Here is a 20,585-nt window from a genome sequence, read left to right on the forward strand (position 1 = left end):
CATGATTCTGAATTTCTTCTTCCCTTATGCTCATTGCTGGTTTTATTTAAAACTTCTTTCCCACCCCACCCCCCGCCACCCCTTTCCAGACAATCTTCAAGGGCAGTGTCTTATAGAGTAAAATGAAGTAATCTAATCTAGATGTTACCAGAGCATGCACCATAGTGGCAAGATCTTTCTTATACAGGAAAAGTTGCAGCTGGCTCACCAGCCAAAACTGATGAAAATTGCTCCAGGCTATCACTGCCTCATATATAACCAAAAGGAGCCCCAGGTCCAGTATCACCCCTCCATTTCAAAACTGCCTCCAGAAACTGACTCTGGGTTTCCACACATAGCTTGATTATCCATTATAGCAAATTCCTTGATTACCTCTTCTGATATTCTGCATAGCAGCATAATATTTGGAGCCCAAGTAGAGATGACTATCTAGTTTTGAAGGAACAGGAATAAGTTTATCAGCAGAGTCCTTAATTAGGAGGTCTTTCCCATGAGTGGAGCCAAAAAATTGACATTGTCCTGAAGTACCCTTGGGAAACCGGTCCTAGGATAAGAGAAACATGATTTACTGAAGAGATAGCAAGTATAAAAGGAGAACATGGAGATAACTAGATGGAATTTGGTTATTAGAAAAGGGACAAAAAGCAATGAGGAAGCGCAACGTTGCTTTTGCCCTGTCTCTGCTCCTTCCTCACACTTCTGGTATGAAGACCTCTTCCTGCTCCATTCCTGTCAACACAGTTGACTTTGCCTGCTCCATGAGGATGTAAATAAGAGGTTACAGAGTTTTCAGCAACCTTCGCATCTATGCTGCTTCCATATAGTGACTCCTTTTGCTCAGTTTTCCTCTCCTACTGGCTCTGTTACCACCCCATTTTCATGCTTGCCCACTGCACAATATTTCAAATGTTGAAAAATATTTGGCACATTTGGCAAAATGCTGGCACTTTTAAAATGTTTGTTTTCTGTCTCTTCCTCCCATTTGTCAAGTTTCGAGCTTTTCTACAAATCTGGGCATTTACAGAAATATCTCTGCAGTCCTCACCTGACTCTAATGTACAGTTATTTTTATCTAAATGCTGGAAACCAGGTTTGGAATTAATACAAGATTATGAATACCTCTTCACACTAGAACTGGCACCTTTGTGCTATCCTATTCAGTATGATTTGGGGATTTCTATTTCTTGCACTGTTCATAAATTGTCTTTTGTATGTACACACATTTGCCATTTACCTAGAGAAGAGATTTCCTGTCTCTTTAGTAGAGTTTCTAATGGGATTTTATTTATCAGGAGATAGAACAAAGCTGGAGTCCAGTAGCACCATTAAGACCAACAAGGTTTTATTCAGAATGTAAGCTTTTGTGTGCATGCACACTTCATCAGACAATGAAATGGGGTAATTATGAAATGGGTTTTGACACTATCAGCCATGGTATCCTTCTGCACCAGTTGGATATCATCCTCTGGAGGTTCTGTTTCTGTCAGGCTGATGAATAGATACCAAGAAGGTGGTGCTGGGAGATACCTCATAACACTTATACCACAGTATTCCCAGTATTTATCCTGTCTCCTAGGCTGCTTAATATTTCTATGAACCACTAAGAGTGCTTATCTGGAATTTCAGAATGAAATGTCATCATTATCAATATACTGATGACACACAGTGTAAGGTAAAATGGTGGATGATCTGCACAAATGCCTGCAGTTGGCAATAGGTTGGATGAGAGCTAATCAAATGAGGTTCAGGCTGAACCGTTCAGTCCACAAAAGAGACTGAGGTGCCGTTCATGGATGCTAAGAAATCCACTTCAGGCCACTTTGAGCTATGATGAAAGGTGGATGGAAATATTGTTTAGTTAAATAAACTATTCTGGAGGGAACCTCCCCTGAAAAAGGCAAGATCACATCTTGGGGGTGGGTGGCACCACTCAATCTGTTTCTATAGATGAAGGATCAAATCTTCTCCTCAGCTTAACCAGCTTTAGTTGATTTGTGACAGGATCTGCTCTGATTAAATCAAGCTTAGCCTATGGCAATACTCTAAATATGGCTGCCTTTGAAAGGTGTTCAAATCATTCATCTGCTCCATAATGAACCAGCAAGATTGCTAACCAGCTCAAACTATAGGGTACACATTTTATTTATTTATTTATTACTTCCCTGCTAGGCTGCTCTTCCCTGCAAATAGAGCTCAGGGTGGCTTACATCACCATAATACATACAATTAAAAGTAAAAACACTTTATCAGAAAATATTACGTCTCCAAGCCCCCCTGGGTAGATTGAATATAGGGAAAGGGTGAGAAGGTGAGATATGAGAGTGTCAGATCATTGCTGTCCTCAACCAAATGCCTGGGGGAACATCTCTGCCTTGCAGGCCCTATGGAAAGGTAACAAATCCTGTAGAAGCACAGATGTTCTTTTGTGCCATTGTTGCAAGATCTGCTCTGGTTGCCAATATGCTTCTGGGTATCACAGGGCATTATTTTAATACCCAACATGGTCTAAATTATCTGAATAATTGAGTTGGAAGGGATCTCCAGGGTCATCTAGTCCAACACACACACACCTAGTGACTTCTGCTCCAAGCCCAGAAAATGTGGTGAGGAGAGAAAGCTCCAGGATCACTGGCAAAACTGGCCTGGGAAAAACTGCTGCCTGACCCCCAAAGTGACAAACAGCATTTCCCTGGGTGTATAAGAAGAGGCCCTGAGAACGAAGCACTGATGCAACTCTTTCTGCCCTCCTTCTCATGATCTGCCTAAGTTCACAGAATCAGCATTGCTGTCAGATGGCCATCTAGCTTCTGTTTAAAAACTTCCAAAGGATAGCCTGTTTGTTTAAAAGCTTGCTCAATTGCAGAGATCATCTTCTTGTGCAGCCATTGTCCAACAGAAGCTGAATAGTCATGAGACACAGACGTTTCCCCATGGTTCCCCCCTCCTCGAGGAATAGAACTTTTCCCCTATAGCAGGCATCAAATTTATTAAGCTATCTTCACCAGCTTGAGACCAATTAACTCAAAACTAGCTTTTGTGGTGTTTGTTGTCTTATCTTTTTAATATAATTTTAATCTGTTGACACTTTCAAATAAAAATTTAGACTGCTGCTGTTTATTCTTCTGAGCTCTGCTCTTACTGATCGGTTTAAGCGTGCTGTTATTTGAATGCTATTTAATTGCTGCTATTGCCTCTGTGTTATGTTTTATTGCTGCTGTTACATCAAAAAATTAGCAGCATGCTTAAACCAACAGCAGCAGTATAAATTTTTATTTGAAAACGTCAGCAGATTAAAATTATATTAAAATATTTTAATTGTTTAATTTTAATTGTCTTGATATTAATTTTTAAATTAAAATGCTTTCTATAGCTGTACTGCTTACATGATGGTATATTGTTTTAAATAAGTTTATAAGCTTGTGGACTGCAAGTATGGGCTAGAATTAGATTTATATATCACCATTTTACACGCTTGCACATAATTTATACATAGATCCAAGTGGGCAGCCATATTGGTCTGAAGCAATAGAGCAAAGCAGTAGACAAGTTGTACCTTTAAGACCAACTAAGTTTTTTTCAGAATGTAAGCTTTTGTATGCTCTAAGCATACGAAAGCTTACATTCTGAATAAAACTTAGTTGGTCTTAAAGGTACAACTTGTCTACTGCTTTGCTCTGTAATTTATACATGTAAGTATTTAACCTTTATTCCTTGACAGTTTTGTTGGAATAATGCCAGAGGTCAGCTTCTGTTCTGATTACTAATGACCAATTACGTATGATGTTGGAAATGATCAACAACATATTATGTTGGAAATAAAGTCACTTCAACTGGACCCTGCCTGGTTGTAGAGAAACTAATTTACCAAATTGGACTAGGGAAAAAGAGAAAAGGCAATTGCTTCTTTTTACAGCTGTTTTTTCCTAACACTACTTGAATCAATAATGAATGATTCATGCAGTATATATTTTTAAATATATATTTTTCCTGAATGAATTTTCCCATTTTTTAATCCATCAATTTTGAAGTTGAGTCCTTTATCTCTAGTTAACAAAACTGGATGTGTGTGGGGGGGGGGGGAATACCTGTAATCTAGAGAGCAGTTTCCAGATCTCGTCAATCTGACCATCAACACTTCGTGCCACCACAGCATGAGCAGGAACTCTAGCAAGGTTACATGAGACATACTGATCCACTGGCTTTCTAGTGCCATCATCACAAAGCAGCTCATATTTCTTCCTTTCTTCTTCAGGAAGGTCTACAGGGAAGAAGGACTAAGTGAGATGGAATCATAGAATCATAGAGTTGGAAGAGACTTCCAGGGACATCTAGACAACTCCCTGCACAATGCAGGAAACTCACAAATACCTCCCCCAGACACACACCCAGTGACACCTGCTCCATGCATCTGCTCCATGGAGAACTGGAAACTAAGATTTGCTCCACTGGGAGCATCTGAAGACAGAGCTAAAACATTCGCAGTCATGACTTAAAGCAAGCTAAACAAGGCTGTAAAGACAATCCATCCCTGATGGCAAACATTGTGATGTCCTTCAGTTGAGCAATGAGATACTTGCACACAGTACTGCACTCAATTACCACATTGCCTTTTTAAAAGAAGGCAACCATGGAGCTAGAAAGAGAAGTTTATCATTCTTGTTTAACTTTTTGAAAAAATGTGGCACACAGATACTAAAAACATGCTTCCTCCAAGAGTGTACAGGAGGGATGTGGTTGGATCAGGAAATAAATCCATTGCTGCTCTGAAGAACTTGTCTTGAAAAAAAAATTAATATGTCACAAAATAATATAATTGCCTCATATAATTATATACTCAAATGCCTTGTGTGTGTTATGTGCTGTCAAGTCACTTTCAAATTACAGTAACCCTATGAATTAATTATCTCCAAAATGTCCTATCCACAACAGTCTTTCTGAGTCCTCGTAACTGAAGGCCATGGGCTCCTCAATGGAGTGTATCCATCTCGTGTTGGATCTTCCTCTTTTCCTGCTGCCTTCAGCTTTTCCTAACAAATGCCTTACCTTGCACACTTAAAAAATGGTGGCTTGCATGAGTGGTATCTGTCACATAGTAGATTAGAATATTCGATTTCACTTTATGTATATATTATAATAAAGGTAAAGTATGCCATCAGTTGCAACTGATTTAAGGCATTCCTACCCTGGGCTTTCAAGGCAAGAGATGAACAGAGGTGTCATTGCCTTCCTCTGCATAGTAACCTCAGTCTTCCTTGGTGGTCTTCCATCCAAGTACTAACCATGGCCAACATTCTTAGCTTCTGAGCTCTGAAGAGATTGGCTAGCTTGAGCTATTTAGGCTGCTATAGTGGATTCTGTAGGGATGTGGAATAGTATAGTATAGCCAGATCTCAGAAGCTAAGCAGGGTCAGTACTTGGATGGAAGACCACCAAGGAAGACTTCGCAGAAGAAAACAATGGCAGACTACCTCTGTTTCCCACTTGCCTTGAAAGCTGCAAATTGACAGCACTTTGTGCATGCGCACACACACACACAGAGGATTCTGTTTGTTGATAGTGTTAGAGAATTCTAGAATGCAGGGAACTGGTTTTTATATAAGGAGAGAAGAAGGCAGGAAAGGGAGAGAGGCTATGGAGGCTTTCAAGGAAGGAAAAAAAGAAATAATGAGGAGGGGGGACAATGAAATTAGATATACCCAGTACAGTTTTCTCTTTCACAAAGGCCACATCTCCATAGTCATCTTTCAGACATCTAGAATAGGGAAAAGTGAAAAAAATTACATTTTTTCCTGCTCTCTACCAACCATGCCTAATACATGCTGTCTGTTTAATGTTGCTCAGTGCCAATACTGTATAGATTAAAGAAGTTATATTGGCTCAGCTCTTCCCAGAGGATTTACATATTCTATTAACACATGCAAGACATGGATGAACTCAAAAGTGATGACAGGCTAGCAAATTAGTAGTGGAGATTCTGAGGAACGAGTGAGGCTAGGATATCCAGGAAAGGCATATCTGAAGGGGGTAGGCTTGCCAATCCTCAGGTCACAGCGGGGGGTTCTTCTGCTTTCCCAGGGGGAAGCCCCGCCCCCAGAGGACCATGTGCCTTTCCACCTCCGGAGGCTTCAGTCTCCAATTGAAAGGCTTCCTCTTGGGATGGTGTGTCTGTGTTACTTTGAAGAAGTTGGCAGCAACTCATGAGTAGAGAGATCAATCCCTCACTTCAGAGTCACCAGAAAGGGGGGGGGAGGGAACCGTCTGCTGAGCACTTCATTATTCCTTATGTAGAGATCGATTCTCATAGGGTATAATGGGGAATTGATCTGGAGGTTTCGGGGACTCTGGGGGAGCTGTTTTTTGAGGTAGAGGCACCCAATTTTCAGTATAGTATCTAGTGCCTCTCCTCAAAGTACCCACCAAGTTTCAAAACGATTGGACCAGGGGGTCCAATTCTATGAGCCCCAAAAGAAGGTGCCCCTATCCTTCATTATTTCCTATGGAAGAAAGACATTTAAAAAGGTGTGCTGTCCCTTTAAATGTGATGGCCAGAACTCCCTTGTAGTTCAATTATGCTTGTCACACCCTTGTTCCTGGCTCTGCCCCCAATGTCTCCTGGCTCCACCCCCAAAGTCCCCAGATATTTATTGAATTGGACTTGGCAACCCTAGAAGGGGAGGTGGGTTCAGTGAGCTATCTAAGGGGAAGCAGAGACACAAGATGTTTCAACATTTCAACATAAACATCAAAAGTAACACTTATGTGAAAGATAATTTTGCAGCAGCCCATTGGTAGAACTTTACTCCGACATATGTCAATGGCTGACCAGTTTCTTTCAACTCATATTAGTCAGAGTGCAGTAATTTTCCCCTTGGAATGGAATGTTAGTAAAAGTGTACAAAATTGAAGTCATACAAAGTACTGCATGTAATAACAGCCTAATCCCACATGGAGTATCAAGGGCCTTACATACAACATCCCCTTTTTGTGCACTAAATGTTAATCTATGTTTTGCACAACTGATAAGTTTGCATTTCTTCTGTGGGGTATTAGAATACACCCTCTCCATTGTGCATGGGTACATACATAACCACATACTCACACATGGCCATTGCTCAGGAAAGGGCTATAAATCAGTATAAGAGCACAAGGCATTGCATATGCATAGGATTGCCAGGTTTGAGTTGGAAAATACCTGGAGACTTTGGGGGTGCATCTGGGAGAGGGTGGGGTTTGTGGAAGGGAGGGGCCTCTGCATGGCACAATGCCATAGAGTCCACCCTTCAAAGCAACCATTTCTCCAGGGGAGCTGATTTCTGACAGCAGGAAATCAGTTGTAAAAGCAGGAGATCTCCAGGCCCCACCTGGAGGCTGGCAACCCTAACAAAACCCCAGGTTCAGTCAAGTAGCACATGTTAGGAAAGATTTTTCATTGCCTGCAGGGCCAGCCCATCCACTAGGCAAACCTGGTTGATTGCTTAGGGCCCCAAAGCTGCAGGGAGTGGGAAAAGAGTTACAGAGCCACAGGCAGCCCCCAGGGTCCAGGACACAAGACAGAGGGGGAGCCAAACCAGCATTCCTCCTATGCATGTCTACTCAGAAATAATTCCTACTGTGTTCAATGGGATTTACTCCCAGGTAAGCATGTCTAGTAGGGTTGCCAAGTCCAATTCAAGAAATATCTGGGGAGTTTGGGATGCAGCCAGGAGACTTTGGGAGTGGAGCCAGCCAGGAGCAAGGTTGTGACAAGCATGACTGAACTCTGAAGGGAGTTCTGGCCATCACATTGAAAGGGCGCACACACCTTTTAAATGCCTTCCCTCCACTGGAAATAATGAAGGATGGGGCACCTTTTTGGGGGGCTCATAGAACTGGACCCCCTGGTCCAATCTTTTTGAAACTTGGAAGGTGTTTTGAGGAGAGGCACTGAATACAATGCTGCAAATTTGGTGCCTCTACCTCAAAAAAACAGCCCCCCACTGAGCCCCAGAGACCCACAGATCAATTCACCATTATACCCTATGGGAATTGATCTCCACAGGGAATAATGGAGTGCCTGGCAGACATTTCTTTCCCTCCCCCCTCTTTCTGATGACCCTGAAGCAGGAGGAGGGCCTCCAAACCAGGGGATCCCCTGCCCCCACCTAGGGATTGGCAGCCCTAATGTCTAGGATTACAGTCCTTGGAATATGCCAGCTGCTGTTTCAGGTATGTATGTTGAATGAGAAGAGGCCTAAGTCATACCTCCATCCAGGGTGCCAAAAACCCTTGGGCTGATCCTGACTGCCTGAGACCCTGAAGAGCTTCTGTCAGTCAAAAGGAGACAATAATACTGAGCTAGATGAGGAGCTCTCCCAAAGGGAAGGGAACTCAACAAGAATACATAGAGGCTGCAACTTGGATGCCAGTAATTAATTATTGTATGGCAGTGGGTGTCCTATAGCCAGGAAATCCAAAGATTGTCTGGCAGCCTGAAACGCTCACTCTTTTTGTGGCAAGCTAGGTTTATGGGGGGGGGGGGGGGGGTCTGAGAGAACTGTGACTGACCCCAAGGTCACAAAGCTGGCTACAAGTGGAGAAATGGGGAACAGAACCTGTTTTTTCAGATTAGAATCTGCCACACTTAACCAGTACACCAAACTGGCTCTCTTAATTAAGTAATTTCCTGCTGAATATTGTGTATGACCAGCAGCATTGCCACCCAGACCTGCACTAGGCTCTTGACCAACTATAGGCTGGTTTCTGATCTTTCTTTCTAGGAAAACTGACTGAATAACTGGTGGCAAAGTAACTCCAGGAATTCCTGGGTGATACATTTGCCATCATCTCTTTTCAGTGTGGCTTCAGTCCTGGCTACAGGATGGGGAGTACTTTGGTTGTTCTTGTAGATAGTCATCACTTAGAGATGGATTAAAAGGATGCTTTCCTTTCGACTGCCTTCAGCATATATGACCAGTATTAGCTATTACAGTGTGTGGAAAACATAACAGGGATTAGAGGAATTGCATTCAGATGGTAAAGGTTGTCATTGCAGACTAAGAATGTATTGCATGGGATTTATCCTGCAGGGTTCCTTATTATTGCTTGTGCTGTGGAATAGTTATGCAAGGCTTTTGAAATAACGTAACCTTTGGAGTGGATGGTCATCAATATGCTGCTGACACCCATCTATACTGCTCTTTGAATAAGCCTCCAGAAGCTGCTGTCTCTGTGCTAGGCCACTGCCTAGAAGCCAGAGCCAAATGGAATAACAGGCTGAATCTGAACAACATAGAGGTGATGCTTGTTGGCTTGGCTGTTATGAACTGAGAACTGTGCTGTCTGTTTTGGATGGAGTAAGTCTTTCTTTGACAAATTCAGTTAAACTCTTGGCAGTTATAGTGGATCCAACCATCCAATATAAAAACAAGTTAACCACATGGCTAAAAATAGTCCCCCCCCCCCCTTTTCAATTTCATCTAGTACATATGTAATCTTTCCTTTTGGATTCAGCTAACCAGGGCAGACTGATCACGCTACAGTAATTTCAAGACCAGATTGTTGTGATGTGCTCTTTACAGGGCTGCTACTGAAAATCACTTGGAAGCTACCATTAGTTTGAAATGTAGCACATTTATAAAAAAGAACTAGCCATTTTGTATATACTATACCTATTCTGAAACCTTCTGTTTGATGTATGTTGATTTCTAGGTCCAAATCAAGGTGCTATTTCCTTCCTTAAAGGCTCCAGGATCCTCAGATCTGAAGGACCATCTTTACCTGCAATAACATGTTCCACTCTTCCCAACAAGGGCTTTTACTTTTTCCTTCCCATAAACTTGTTGGTTCTGCCTCTGCCCATTCTATGCTCACTATAGCTGTCCCTGCACTTTGGAACTGCCTGCTGGAAGTAGTTAAGAAGGCACCAGCCTTACTGACTTCAAAAACAAGTTGCAATACCAAACTACTCAGAAGGGCTTTTAAGGATCATTGAAATATATTGAGGCTGGTTTAATTCCTGCTGTGTATTTTCAAAAAAATTGAATATTCTTTTAATATATTTTATTGTTTATTTGATTGATGTATTATTTTTAAAAATTTGCAGTCACTCTGCTAATTTTTATAGGCCAATAGAGACCTTGTTTGAGGAGAAATGTGGAGAAGAATTCTGTTAGATAAGTAAATAAAATAAATCCAAAATTCCAAACAGCATGATCTAATCAGATCTCAGAAGATGAGCAGGGCCAACTCTGGCATGTACTTAGATGGGAGATCTCCTTGAAATAGATGAAGAAGAAGATATTGGATTTATATCCTGCCCTCCACTCCGAAGAGTCTCAGAGCGGCTCACAATCTCCTTTATCTTCCTCCCCCACAACAGACACCCTGTGAGGTGGGTGGGGCTGGAGAGGGCTCTCATAGCAGCTGCCCTTTCAAGGACAACCTCTGCCAGAGCTATGGCTGACCCAAGGCCATTCCAGCAGGTGCAAGTGGAGAAGTGGGGAATCAAACCCGGTTCTCCCAGATAAGAGTCCGCACACTTAACCACTACACCAAACTGGCTCTCCAGCAGTCAAGAGAACAATACCAGCAGTCAAGAGAACAATGGCAGCCTTTATTCAGCCACATCTCTAATATCCTCCAGGGATCAGTCACCAGAGGTCACTATGACTTCCAGGTACAGACACACTCTGACCGATTTCCCACTCACCTTATGCTGCTCTCACGTTCCTCTTCTCAGCGGGGCTTCCTTCCGATTTCATACTATCTGCCCCAGGGCTGCAGCTAGCATTGGCTTTTTCATGCCACAAACAGAAACCTCTAAAAACCAGTTTCTGTTTGAAGCACAAAAAAGCCGACGCTAGCTGCAGCCCCAGGCAGATAGTGTGAAATCAGAAGGAAGCCCCGCTGAGAAAAGGAACATGAGAGTGGCATAAGGTGAGTGGGAAATCAGTGACATACAAAAGTATCCTCTCCCCAGAACAAAATTCCAAACAGCATTATGCCTTTTAAAGTCTACTGAAATCAATGGGTTTAGAAGGATATAGCTGCTTAGTAGAAAAATCAAGAGCCTAGAAGCACCTTAAAGATGAACCAAATATGTGGCAAAGTATGAACTTTCATGAGTTACTGCTCACTTCTTCAGATATCTTGATATAACTGCTTAGGATTGTGCTATAAGGTTATTGCTATTCCACAACAATGACCAAACATGTTGGAAATGTTTTGTTTTGTTTACTCTTAGGAGAATGCATGGGCTCCTTCTCTTCTGTGCTAACATGTACATCTATCCAGACTTTTTAAAAAGAGGCAAATAGCAGCATGGTTTTAAAGTGGCTGCAGCATGCCCTATCAAGACACAGTCCCCCAAACCATTGAAAGCATGACATTTTTTTAATGACAGTAGTGGGAATAAGCAACCCCTTGGCGCAGAGTGGTAAAGCTGCAGTACTGCAGTCCAAACTCTCTGCTCACGACCTGAGTTCAATCCCTGCAGAAGCTGGGTTCAGGTAGCTGACTCAAGGTTAATTCAGTGTTCCATCCTTCCAAGGTTGGTACAATGAGTACCCAGCTTGCTGGGGGGAAAGTGTAGATGACTGGGGAAGGCAATGACAAACCGCAGACTCATAAAAAGTCTGCTGTGAAAACATCCTGATGCGATGTCACTCCAGAGTCAGAAATGACTGATGCTTGCACAGGGGACTACCTTTACCTTTTTTTTCTTTTTTTTAAAATGGGAATAAGCAAATTGGGCTCCAAGACCACAGAAACCTTGCCGTGGCATCAGTATTAAGTCCACAGCCTTTTTTATACTTCTTCATTTTACTTACAAAATACCCAACATTATTAAAGCTTTAGTTAAAAAAAAAAACTGTACAAAAGCATCTGATACTCACTTAAGAGCTCCAGCATAGCCAGCATGGGGATCAGAGGAGAGACATTCCTCTGGCCTTTTACACGCACGGCACAGAATTGCTTGTTCTGTTTGAACCTCAGGGACACAGCTGGCAGAGAAAAATCTAGCCATCACTGTAAAGGAAACACATACAGGTGAGTCACTGACAGGACCCCTTTTAAACTGCACTCTCATATTAATTGTTAGGAATGGCTCAGCCCCCAAATCTCCCATTTTTAGAGCTGGCACTTCAGCAGAAAGCAGATACTGTAAAAAAGGGGTTCTCCCCAGGATTCTCTAGGTCAAAGAACATGCCATGGTACAAGTATCAGATCACATGCAGCTCCATTGAAGGCAGCTTCATGCAAGTTAAGCAGCCTTTGTGAAGTTGCAAGTAATCCAGACGCACTTCTCAGATCATGCTTTGTAGCCACTTGGGTTATCCTCAGTTTTTATTTGAACAATGTGGAACAATATTGAGCTTTTATGTAATGCTTTCAGTGTGCAAAGAAGTTAACACAAATTGTTTTGTTGCAGTCCTTTCAACAGTCCTTCATTTATAGTCTGTCATTTGCACTGAGATTCAAGGTGGATTACAGAACGTCAACTGTGCAATCAAACAATACAAAATAAGTGAACAGTACAAAAGGACTACGATTGCAGACTTAGGGAACCTTGTGAACAACAAGCTACCTAAATCAGGTACACTGATTTATATAATACAGAAATAATAATACAGAAACTGGATCATGTTGAAGACAATGCAGTAAAAGCAGGTTATATCTACAATAGTCATTGCTGTGGAATATTCCATTATAAAGGTGTCTTCCTGGGCTGTTCATTCTACTACAATTTTAATCTCTTTTTTTTTAATGCAAAATCTCCAAATTGCAGATGGGCAACTGAGACAAAAAAGGGGTGCTTTGCATAAAGCCAGTTAGGGAGGTTATTGTAGAGGCCACATTGGAGCCAGAGGCCTCCCATCACTATTCTCTTAGCTACCATTCTCTTAGCTGCTACACTATACTATACCAGGTGGCACTGCTCTGTTTCAGGGTGAATGCCTGCCATCTGTACCCTCCACTAAAGGGAGTGCCATCAACCTATCTGTACCCATCATTTTCTCATTCCACTTTTGCAACTGATATATAAAACATGCATATTATGCATATACGCAAATAGCCCTGTAGTCTTAGGGTGTTATATCACATTTTGTCTCTAGCTACTCTTCTGGAATTTTTGTGAAGGCCTTATGAATGTGACCCAGACAACCGCTTGCACTCTCCACTGCTATATTCACTATGCTTCTTACCTTGCTCTATGGGCTCTGTTTCTGCTCCAGCCCATGTTGTACAGTTTTGTTCGAGCAGTCTTCCTACTGGTATGTTCCATCCAGCTGATCTGCCAAGGCCAGTGTGGCAAGATCTCTTCCCTTTGAGATCACAAAGTGAAGAAAAACCTGATCCTGCCTTCACGACAGCCACAGCATAGTAACTGGTAGCACATTCTGAAGGACAGAAATTTACAAATGATTAGCAGCAAAGAGCTCTCCTAAACTGCATCAAATGACAGATTTTAATGTGGTCACTAAAAGGTTGACCAACTCAGCTCCAGATTCCCCACTTCTATCCTGTATAAGGAATATTTGGACAAAAAGTTCTTGCTCATTTCCCCTTATATCTTCCCAACTAAGTCTGGGAATTCTTGGAGGGGCATGGCATATTCCAAAGGGGGCATTGCACCCATATGGTCCTCCAGTTGCAGATCAGTTTTCATTCCTCATAATGTAAAATTGAATTTCAGCTGTTGTTCAGTGTTTCCTACTAATTGTACTGCAGTGTTTTAGTTACAGTAATTCCTATCAATTTGCACCCGATGCCAGCAAAACATGCCTTACCCCTCAAGCCACTCAAAGTGCCTCCACTGCTATTCTGTGCTGCAGTCTTGAAACCAGAGCAGCATCCATACCCTCTCTCTTCCAGCACTCTTTAAAATCAAGTCTGTCAAGCATTCCACTGGTAATTAATTGTTTTAGGGTCCTCCATTAGCTGGTCTGTGAAATATCATGGAGGATCAAAACCTGTTAACTCTGTTATTCTTCCCCCCTCCCCCTCCTTGCTTTACTGCTTGTGGAACAGAGTAGAGAGAAACAAAACTAACTTGAGAAAGAGTAATCAGCACCTTCCCATACATTCCTGTCTCGAAGTGTGAAACATCTGAGGAAAGCAAGGACGGAGTACTGAAAACATTGTGCGAATGTAGACATTTATGATAGTTTATGTTTTAGCGTGCATCCCTCGCCCCCACCTTTTGGAATCCTTTGAAGTATGCCTTAAAAGTATTGTATCAATGTATCTTTAGCATCACTCTCAAGAACCTGTTCTAGGAGAAAGTATTGGCCTATCAATAAACGTAGTTTTGTATCAAACTTGACTCGTCATTGAAAACCGCATGCTTGACAAAGTCAGCAAGTCAAATAGGTCTTGTAGAGCAAATAAAATGATGGGTGAAATCTTTTAAGACAAGGGAATCTTGTGAGGATTTGGGAAGCCCTGTCCTATAAGTTATGTGTGGTTTGCTGTACTGTTTAGGGGGCTTGGGAGAAGATGCAAGAAATTTTTGCTGGTCTGCAATTGGGGGAGGGGGAGAAGAGCAGCTTTGCAGGTTTACCATTCTCAAGCTGGGACCTAGAGACCTCTCAGAATTGCAACTGATCTTCAGACTACAGAGATCAGTTCCTTTGAAGAAAACTGCTGCTTTGATGGGTAGGCTTTGAGGCACTCTTCTTCATTGAGGTTCCTCCCCTCCCAAGTCCTGCCTTCCCTGGGCTCCGTCGCCAAATCTGCAGGAACTTCCCAACCCAGAGTTGACACCATACAGCCATTCCCACCAAAACCTGCCATCTAAGGAAACCACTACAATTGACCACATGGTAGAGCCAGCTCTCCTTGCATCCCATAGGTCCAAGATTCAGATCACAACTTATTCCATGTGTCAGGCTCAACAAGATCCCAACTTCAGTTCTCAGCCAAAAAGATCTGGTAAAGAGAGCAGCTACTAGTGTGCAATACAAGACAATTGCTGTGTTTTACAAATTCTCAGAGACGTCCTTCTTCAAAGTTTACCTGTTCCATATACCTCCGCTGCAACTGGAATCAAATTATAGGGAGCCAAGCCTGCTTCATAAACAAGGCCACCATCTAGGGTGATAGCATCTGCTTCAGAGTTCTGAAAATACAAAAGAGTAGTAAACTGAGAACAGAGGAGTCCCTTCCAAACTTTTCAGCCATAAAAGCAACATGAAGGAGAGCTAGGAAAAACAGCTGCCTCCCTCCTCAACCCACCCCAGTCTTTACTGGAACCAGTAATCAATGTAAGAGCACTTCCTAATGGAGCAACAAAACTGTATCTGGATGTGTGTTCATTTCAAATGAATGAAAATTAAGGTTATTTCCACACTTGGACTGTAATCACATATACTAAATAATGCACTTTCCAATGGGATTTTGCCCGTTCACACAGTATAATCCAGTTAAGTGCATTGAAAGTACATGTATGTGATTGCAGCCTCAGTCAGTTATCTGCATAACTCTTTCTATTGGGGAATGCAGAGGTCTTTGGAGCATCAAGAGGGCATCCATACAGTAGTTTCCCTGCTTCTTCCTTGGCTCAGCTTTCTGTGATCATCACCACCACAGACTTTTTCCAGACTTAAAAAGAAATAGCTAAATCATTATAGCATTACAATGTCATAATGATCTATTGCAACAATGTACCATTCACATTTTCATGGCAGAGGTATAAAGGGAATTTGCAATGTGCAGTTTTCCCCTTATAACCAGGCAGCCAAAAGTGTTAATTGTTAAAAGTCTAGAAAAGCCCTTTAAAGGGATAGAAATGGTAACCACAGGGACTGAGGTAAGGGTAACTGTGCCAGTGTGGGGGACCTGCTCATCTTCCCATCCACATGGCATCCAAAAGTGCTGTGACTGCAATCTTTTTTGACAGATAGTACTGAGAGGTTTGGGAAAGATTTAGAAAAGCCAGGGAAAATGCAGGATGACATCATGTGGATGCTTCCCAAATCAGTGCTGCAGTGAGGAAGTCAAAACATCCATGTGGAAACAGCCCTTGTGAAAAGCTGCATTAGTTATATGCTGATTAGAGTATGAATATGAATGCATGTAAAAATGAAAATAACGAAACTAATGCAAAAGACAATGGATGGATAAATGCTATTTGCTTAATTAATCATCCTGACACATGATGAACTGGTTAAGTAGTAGTGGTTCCCCAGTATGGATTCAGTTTGAGAAAATAGTGCTGGCGAGAAGCTTAAACACCATCTCCCAGCAGGCTGGCATCCATGCTTAAATCAGGGCCCCATATGCCTGGAAAGCACAGAACTCTGAGACATATCCATCAATTGGACATGGGAACATACCTGAAGAAAGAATACTGTGTTGCAGAAAAGCACAACTGACTTCCAAAAAGCAGTGAAATTCAAAGGTGGCATAACAAAGACTTTTCCCTATTGATTCCACTCTTGGGCCTAGCAGAGGTTGCTCATAATAACTCACCTCTGGCTCCACCATGACCAGCCAGATTCTTTCAAGCTCTGTCTCGGTCCAAATTTCATCCTGTGGCAATGCTGACTTGACTCCTGGTACCACCCAGGCACTGGTCTTTTTGAAATCAATGGCAGACCAAGCCATCAGCAAAAACTTACTAGTCTTACACATTGAATTCAGGAAAGTTCCCCACCATTTAGTTTCCACTGGTCACTTACTGCGATTGCTTGTATGCAGTCACGATAACCACTCTTCCTGACACAAGTCAGTTTTGTGTCTCCTTGCAAGCATGTTTGCAGTGCCACACATTTTGTTTGCTCCGGGTCAGATATTGTGCACCATCTTACAGAACAAGTCGTGAGACACAGTGCTGTGGAGAAAATGAAGGCAGGAGTAGTGAGAACAGCAGCTACCTGGACACACACATCCTGAACAGGATTAGTTTCCCATCCATGCCTTTGCCCAATAACAAGGCCAAATGACCTGGTCAGCAATTTTGTGCTATTAGAAGAACAAAAGTAGCAAGTTGCAGTCACAGTTCATCCTTACTGGTTCATTGGAGTTAAGTGATTCTCTGGACCTGACAGGTTTGAATATTTAGACTGAAATCAAAAACCACACTACGTTAACCACAAATGAGATCTGTCACCATTGTCCTTTATTTAACACATATTATGCTACCTTTCCATCCAATTCAGAATCCTTAAGATGTTGAATTATTAAAAAATCAAAAACAATTTAAAAACAGATATAGAGAATAATAATTTTAAAAAGCATTAAAACAGAAACAGAACAGTTCCTAGCCGCGCTGTTATTAATAACTCATTTTGCTATGGTTTTCTTGTTGTAAAAAAGAGAACTGCATTTTCCCAAATAAGACAACTGGCAGAAATGTGTGCCAAATAATGGGTAATAACTGTGCAAACGCTATGTTAAAAACTGGCCATCTGTGAAGGCCCTTAACAGACTGTAAGCTGGAGAGACAACTGCATTATCTAGTAGTATCTGCTAGGACAAACTGCTGGGAATTTACATTTCAGTTCCTCTGATTCTTACACAGCTGGATTACTTTGCACAGTTCCAGACAAGATTTATGCAAAACTGGGTGGAACAGGAAAGTACTCTCTGGTTACAAAAATGACTACAAAGACTAGATCCCAACAGTTCAGCCATCAGTATATATCTAAATAATCAGGTAGATATTTTTGAATTGGGGTTATCTCTTTAGATTCGATTTTTCTCTTTGATTAATTTGTTCTGCTTCCAGACCATCCTTTTCTCATAAAATTCAAGATGGCCTGCATGGCATCCTTGGGCAGCCTCCCATGCAGACACTGACCAGACCCACACCTGATGAGCTTCTGCAAGGCTGTTGCATCAGGCGCCTTCACACCTTGTCTACTAAAACACAGACCAATTTTGCACTAGGCTTGTTCTGGGTGGAGAGCCCTTTTGCTCCTGGTGCTTCTCTCAGTTTTCGCGCAAGCTGCTCCAAGCTGCGAACTGGCGCACTGCTTTTCCGCAGCAAGCGAGATCCTCTTTCAAGTGGTTTTTGCTTGCCATGGAAAAGCAGCAGGCCAACTTGCAGCTCCGGGGCAGCTTGTGGGAAAACCAAGAGAAGCACTGGGGGCAAAAGGGCTCTTCACCTGGAACAAGCCCTAGTGCAAAATTGGACACTGTTCCCACTGAAAAACTACAGTGTGGTCTTGCATATATGAATCCCTATGATAGAGAAAAGCTGCCCCATTTATATGTAATTACTACTGCTGCATATATCTCATATTCCAGACAGTGTTTTACTGTCATGCCTGTTTCAGCCCATCATGGTAACTGGAGTTTTTATTCAGTCTGTGATGACAACCAGTTCTTTCACCATAACCAAAGCCAATTATATGACCCCAGATGCCACATTTTGCCAGCACTGTAGGGGGGGGGGCGCTGATACAGCGATAGGATTGCAAACCTCCAGGTGGTTGCTAGAGATCTTCTGGGATTACAACTAATCTCCTGGCAACAGAGATAAATTCACCTTGAGAAAATGGCCACTTTTGAAAACATTGTACCCCACCGAAATCCCTCTCCTCCACAACATCACCCTCTACAGGTTCTACCCCGACAAAAAAACAAACAAACGCCAAGTCTTTCCCAGTTCCAAGCTGGCAAGCCTACACAGTACAATTGTGCGCACAGTTATACCCTCTCATTTCACTGAAATCAGTGGGCTAAGAATGGAGGGGGGATTGCACCATCAGTCACATAACAGTAGTCATAAACAAGAAGTGGCACTCTAACATATTTTGGTGCTTGGAATGGACAATCCAGATGGCATTCCCATGCATGCAAATGTTCACCAATTCAATGAGACCTGAACAAGAACACTGATCTTGCACAAATCCAGTTTATTTTAGTGGGGCTTGAGAACAGATAGGTCTGTCTCTACTGCTGTTAATGAACCCCAAAGTTTACTGTCAGGAATGACTTTGTGACCAAGTATTAAGCCATTCCATGCTTGCCACACAGGACATCAGCCTGCTCACATCCAGCTCAGCCTGAAAGACATCAACTGAAAGCCACATCTTCTACAAACTGAACAAGCCATGTGAGTAGCCCTTAGATTACAAGGAAAGCAGTAGCTTAAAGCAAGCTATGCAGATATAAGGGTTTCGTCTGAAATTCCTCAATAATTCTATATCTGAGGAAAGTTGTGTTGCTATCTCATAGTGTTGCTGTTTCTAAGGCACAAGTCCTAGCACTCAAACAGAATAAGAGCTAGAACAGCACGGTTCTGCTTAAAGCAAGATGTTTTCCTCATAGTGCTAATGCAGAAGCTGGGGCAGGGGCTGCAGGGAACTGTTTTTGATCCCAGCTGTGGAAACTGCCAGAATGCATTTTCAGGGTGAAATTAACAGAATAAACAAGGATTAGCCAACCCAGCTCTCACTGCCAGTTATCTCCTATGAATGCCTTCACCCAGCATGTGCTTTACCTTGGCAAACAAAGATTTGTTTGTGCCACAGCAGTTCTCCTTGGTTAAAGAGTATGACAACATAGTTGTCCTTTGTGGACTCTGGAGCTGCCTGTAGCATATACTCATTCAGATCATATCTTGCTATTCACTGCATTTAGTGCATCTTTAACCATTTAGCTAAGTACCATTTTAAGCTCTGAGAAAAAGACCTGGGTCAGCATTTGTTTAAGTACATGCTTCTTTATCAGGCTTCCAATGAGCGCACATTTGAAGAGCAAGAGACTTTTGGGATCAAGTCAACAGGTAGCAATTGCTACCTCCCCATCTATTTTCCTTCCTTCCTCCCTCGCAAGCTGCAGCTCTCAAACATCTGACATTCATGTCTTGCAGCTCTCAGACATCTGTTTATTCTATGTGGCTCTTATGTTAAGCAAGTTTGGCCACCCCTGCAGTAAAATCTCTGGGAAGAACTGTAGGTTTGCATCTTTTAAGGTTTGCTTTCAGTGGCTCTACTTTTCCTTCTGTTCTTTAAAAAAGGAATGCTGGAAGTTAGGACTATTTTACAGATTTGCCTTTCTATAACCATTGGAAAAGTTCACTCTCTGATTCTGTTTTGCAAATTTCTTTGACTTCCTACTTCAAACTTTCAAGTCTGAAGTTACTTACCCAGCAGCCCAATCGTGGCTTGGAAGACAAGTTTCATCTTTTTTCTCCTTAGGCTTTTACACAGGTGTTGCAAAGGTGTCTGTCACAGACTGCTCCCCAGTGTGTGTGACAGCTTTTGACTCAACAACTGTGCCTTTTTATAGGCAGTGGACTCTGCAGCATTAGCAGAAGCAGTGACCCAACTGTGTTTGTCCTTCCTTGTTTCCCAATAGCTCCTGGCTCAATCCCTCCCTTCTAGCCAGCCTATTTACCAGAAGAATTTCATTTTGGCTCCAAATTCACAATGTTCTGCTAGTTGGCATGAGTGAGAAGAGCCAAAAAGTGTTTGTAAGGCTCAAATGGGAAATCCCCAAATATTTAAATTATTTCTTTACCTGAAATACAGTCAAACAGGCAGGAAAAATTATTCTTTCACCTCTGTTGTCATAAATACAAAACACAGAAAATTCTCTTGGAGCTTGCTCTGCTTGAATAACTGTTAGGTTGTTCGAATAACAACCCAACTTCA

General features: G+C 42.1%; 1 protein-coding gene across 1 annotated transcript; it reads right to left on the reverse strand.

The window, feature by feature from the left end:
- Window positions 1-343: 343 nt before the first annotated feature.
- Window positions 344-20,258, reverse strand: LOC132574035 (ovotransferrin-like). The gene is made up of 8 exons (XM_060242136.1): window positions 20,078-20,258; window positions 16,662-16,813; window positions 14,998-15,100; window positions 13,185-13,379; window positions 11,874-12,006; window positions 5,697-5,752; window positions 4,086-4,258; window positions 344-544 (listed from the first exon to the last, which is right to left on the reverse strand). The coding sequence occupies exons 1-8, from the start codon at window positions 20,112-20,114 to the stop codon at window positions 344-346; spliced, it is 1,050 nt and encodes a 349-aa protein (XP_060098119.1). The 5' UTR covers window positions 20,115-20,258.
- Between the last annotated feature and the right edge of the window lie 327 nt (window positions 20,259-20,585).

This window comes from Heteronotia binoei, chromosome 6 (genome assembly GCF_032191835.1).
Source record: "Heteronotia binoei isolate CCM8104 ecotype False Entrance Well chromosome 6, APGP_CSIRO_Hbin_v1, whole genome shotgun sequence".
Taxonomy (NCBI): domain Eukaryota; kingdom Metazoa; phylum Chordata; class Lepidosauria; order Squamata; family Gekkonidae; genus Heteronotia; species Heteronotia binoei.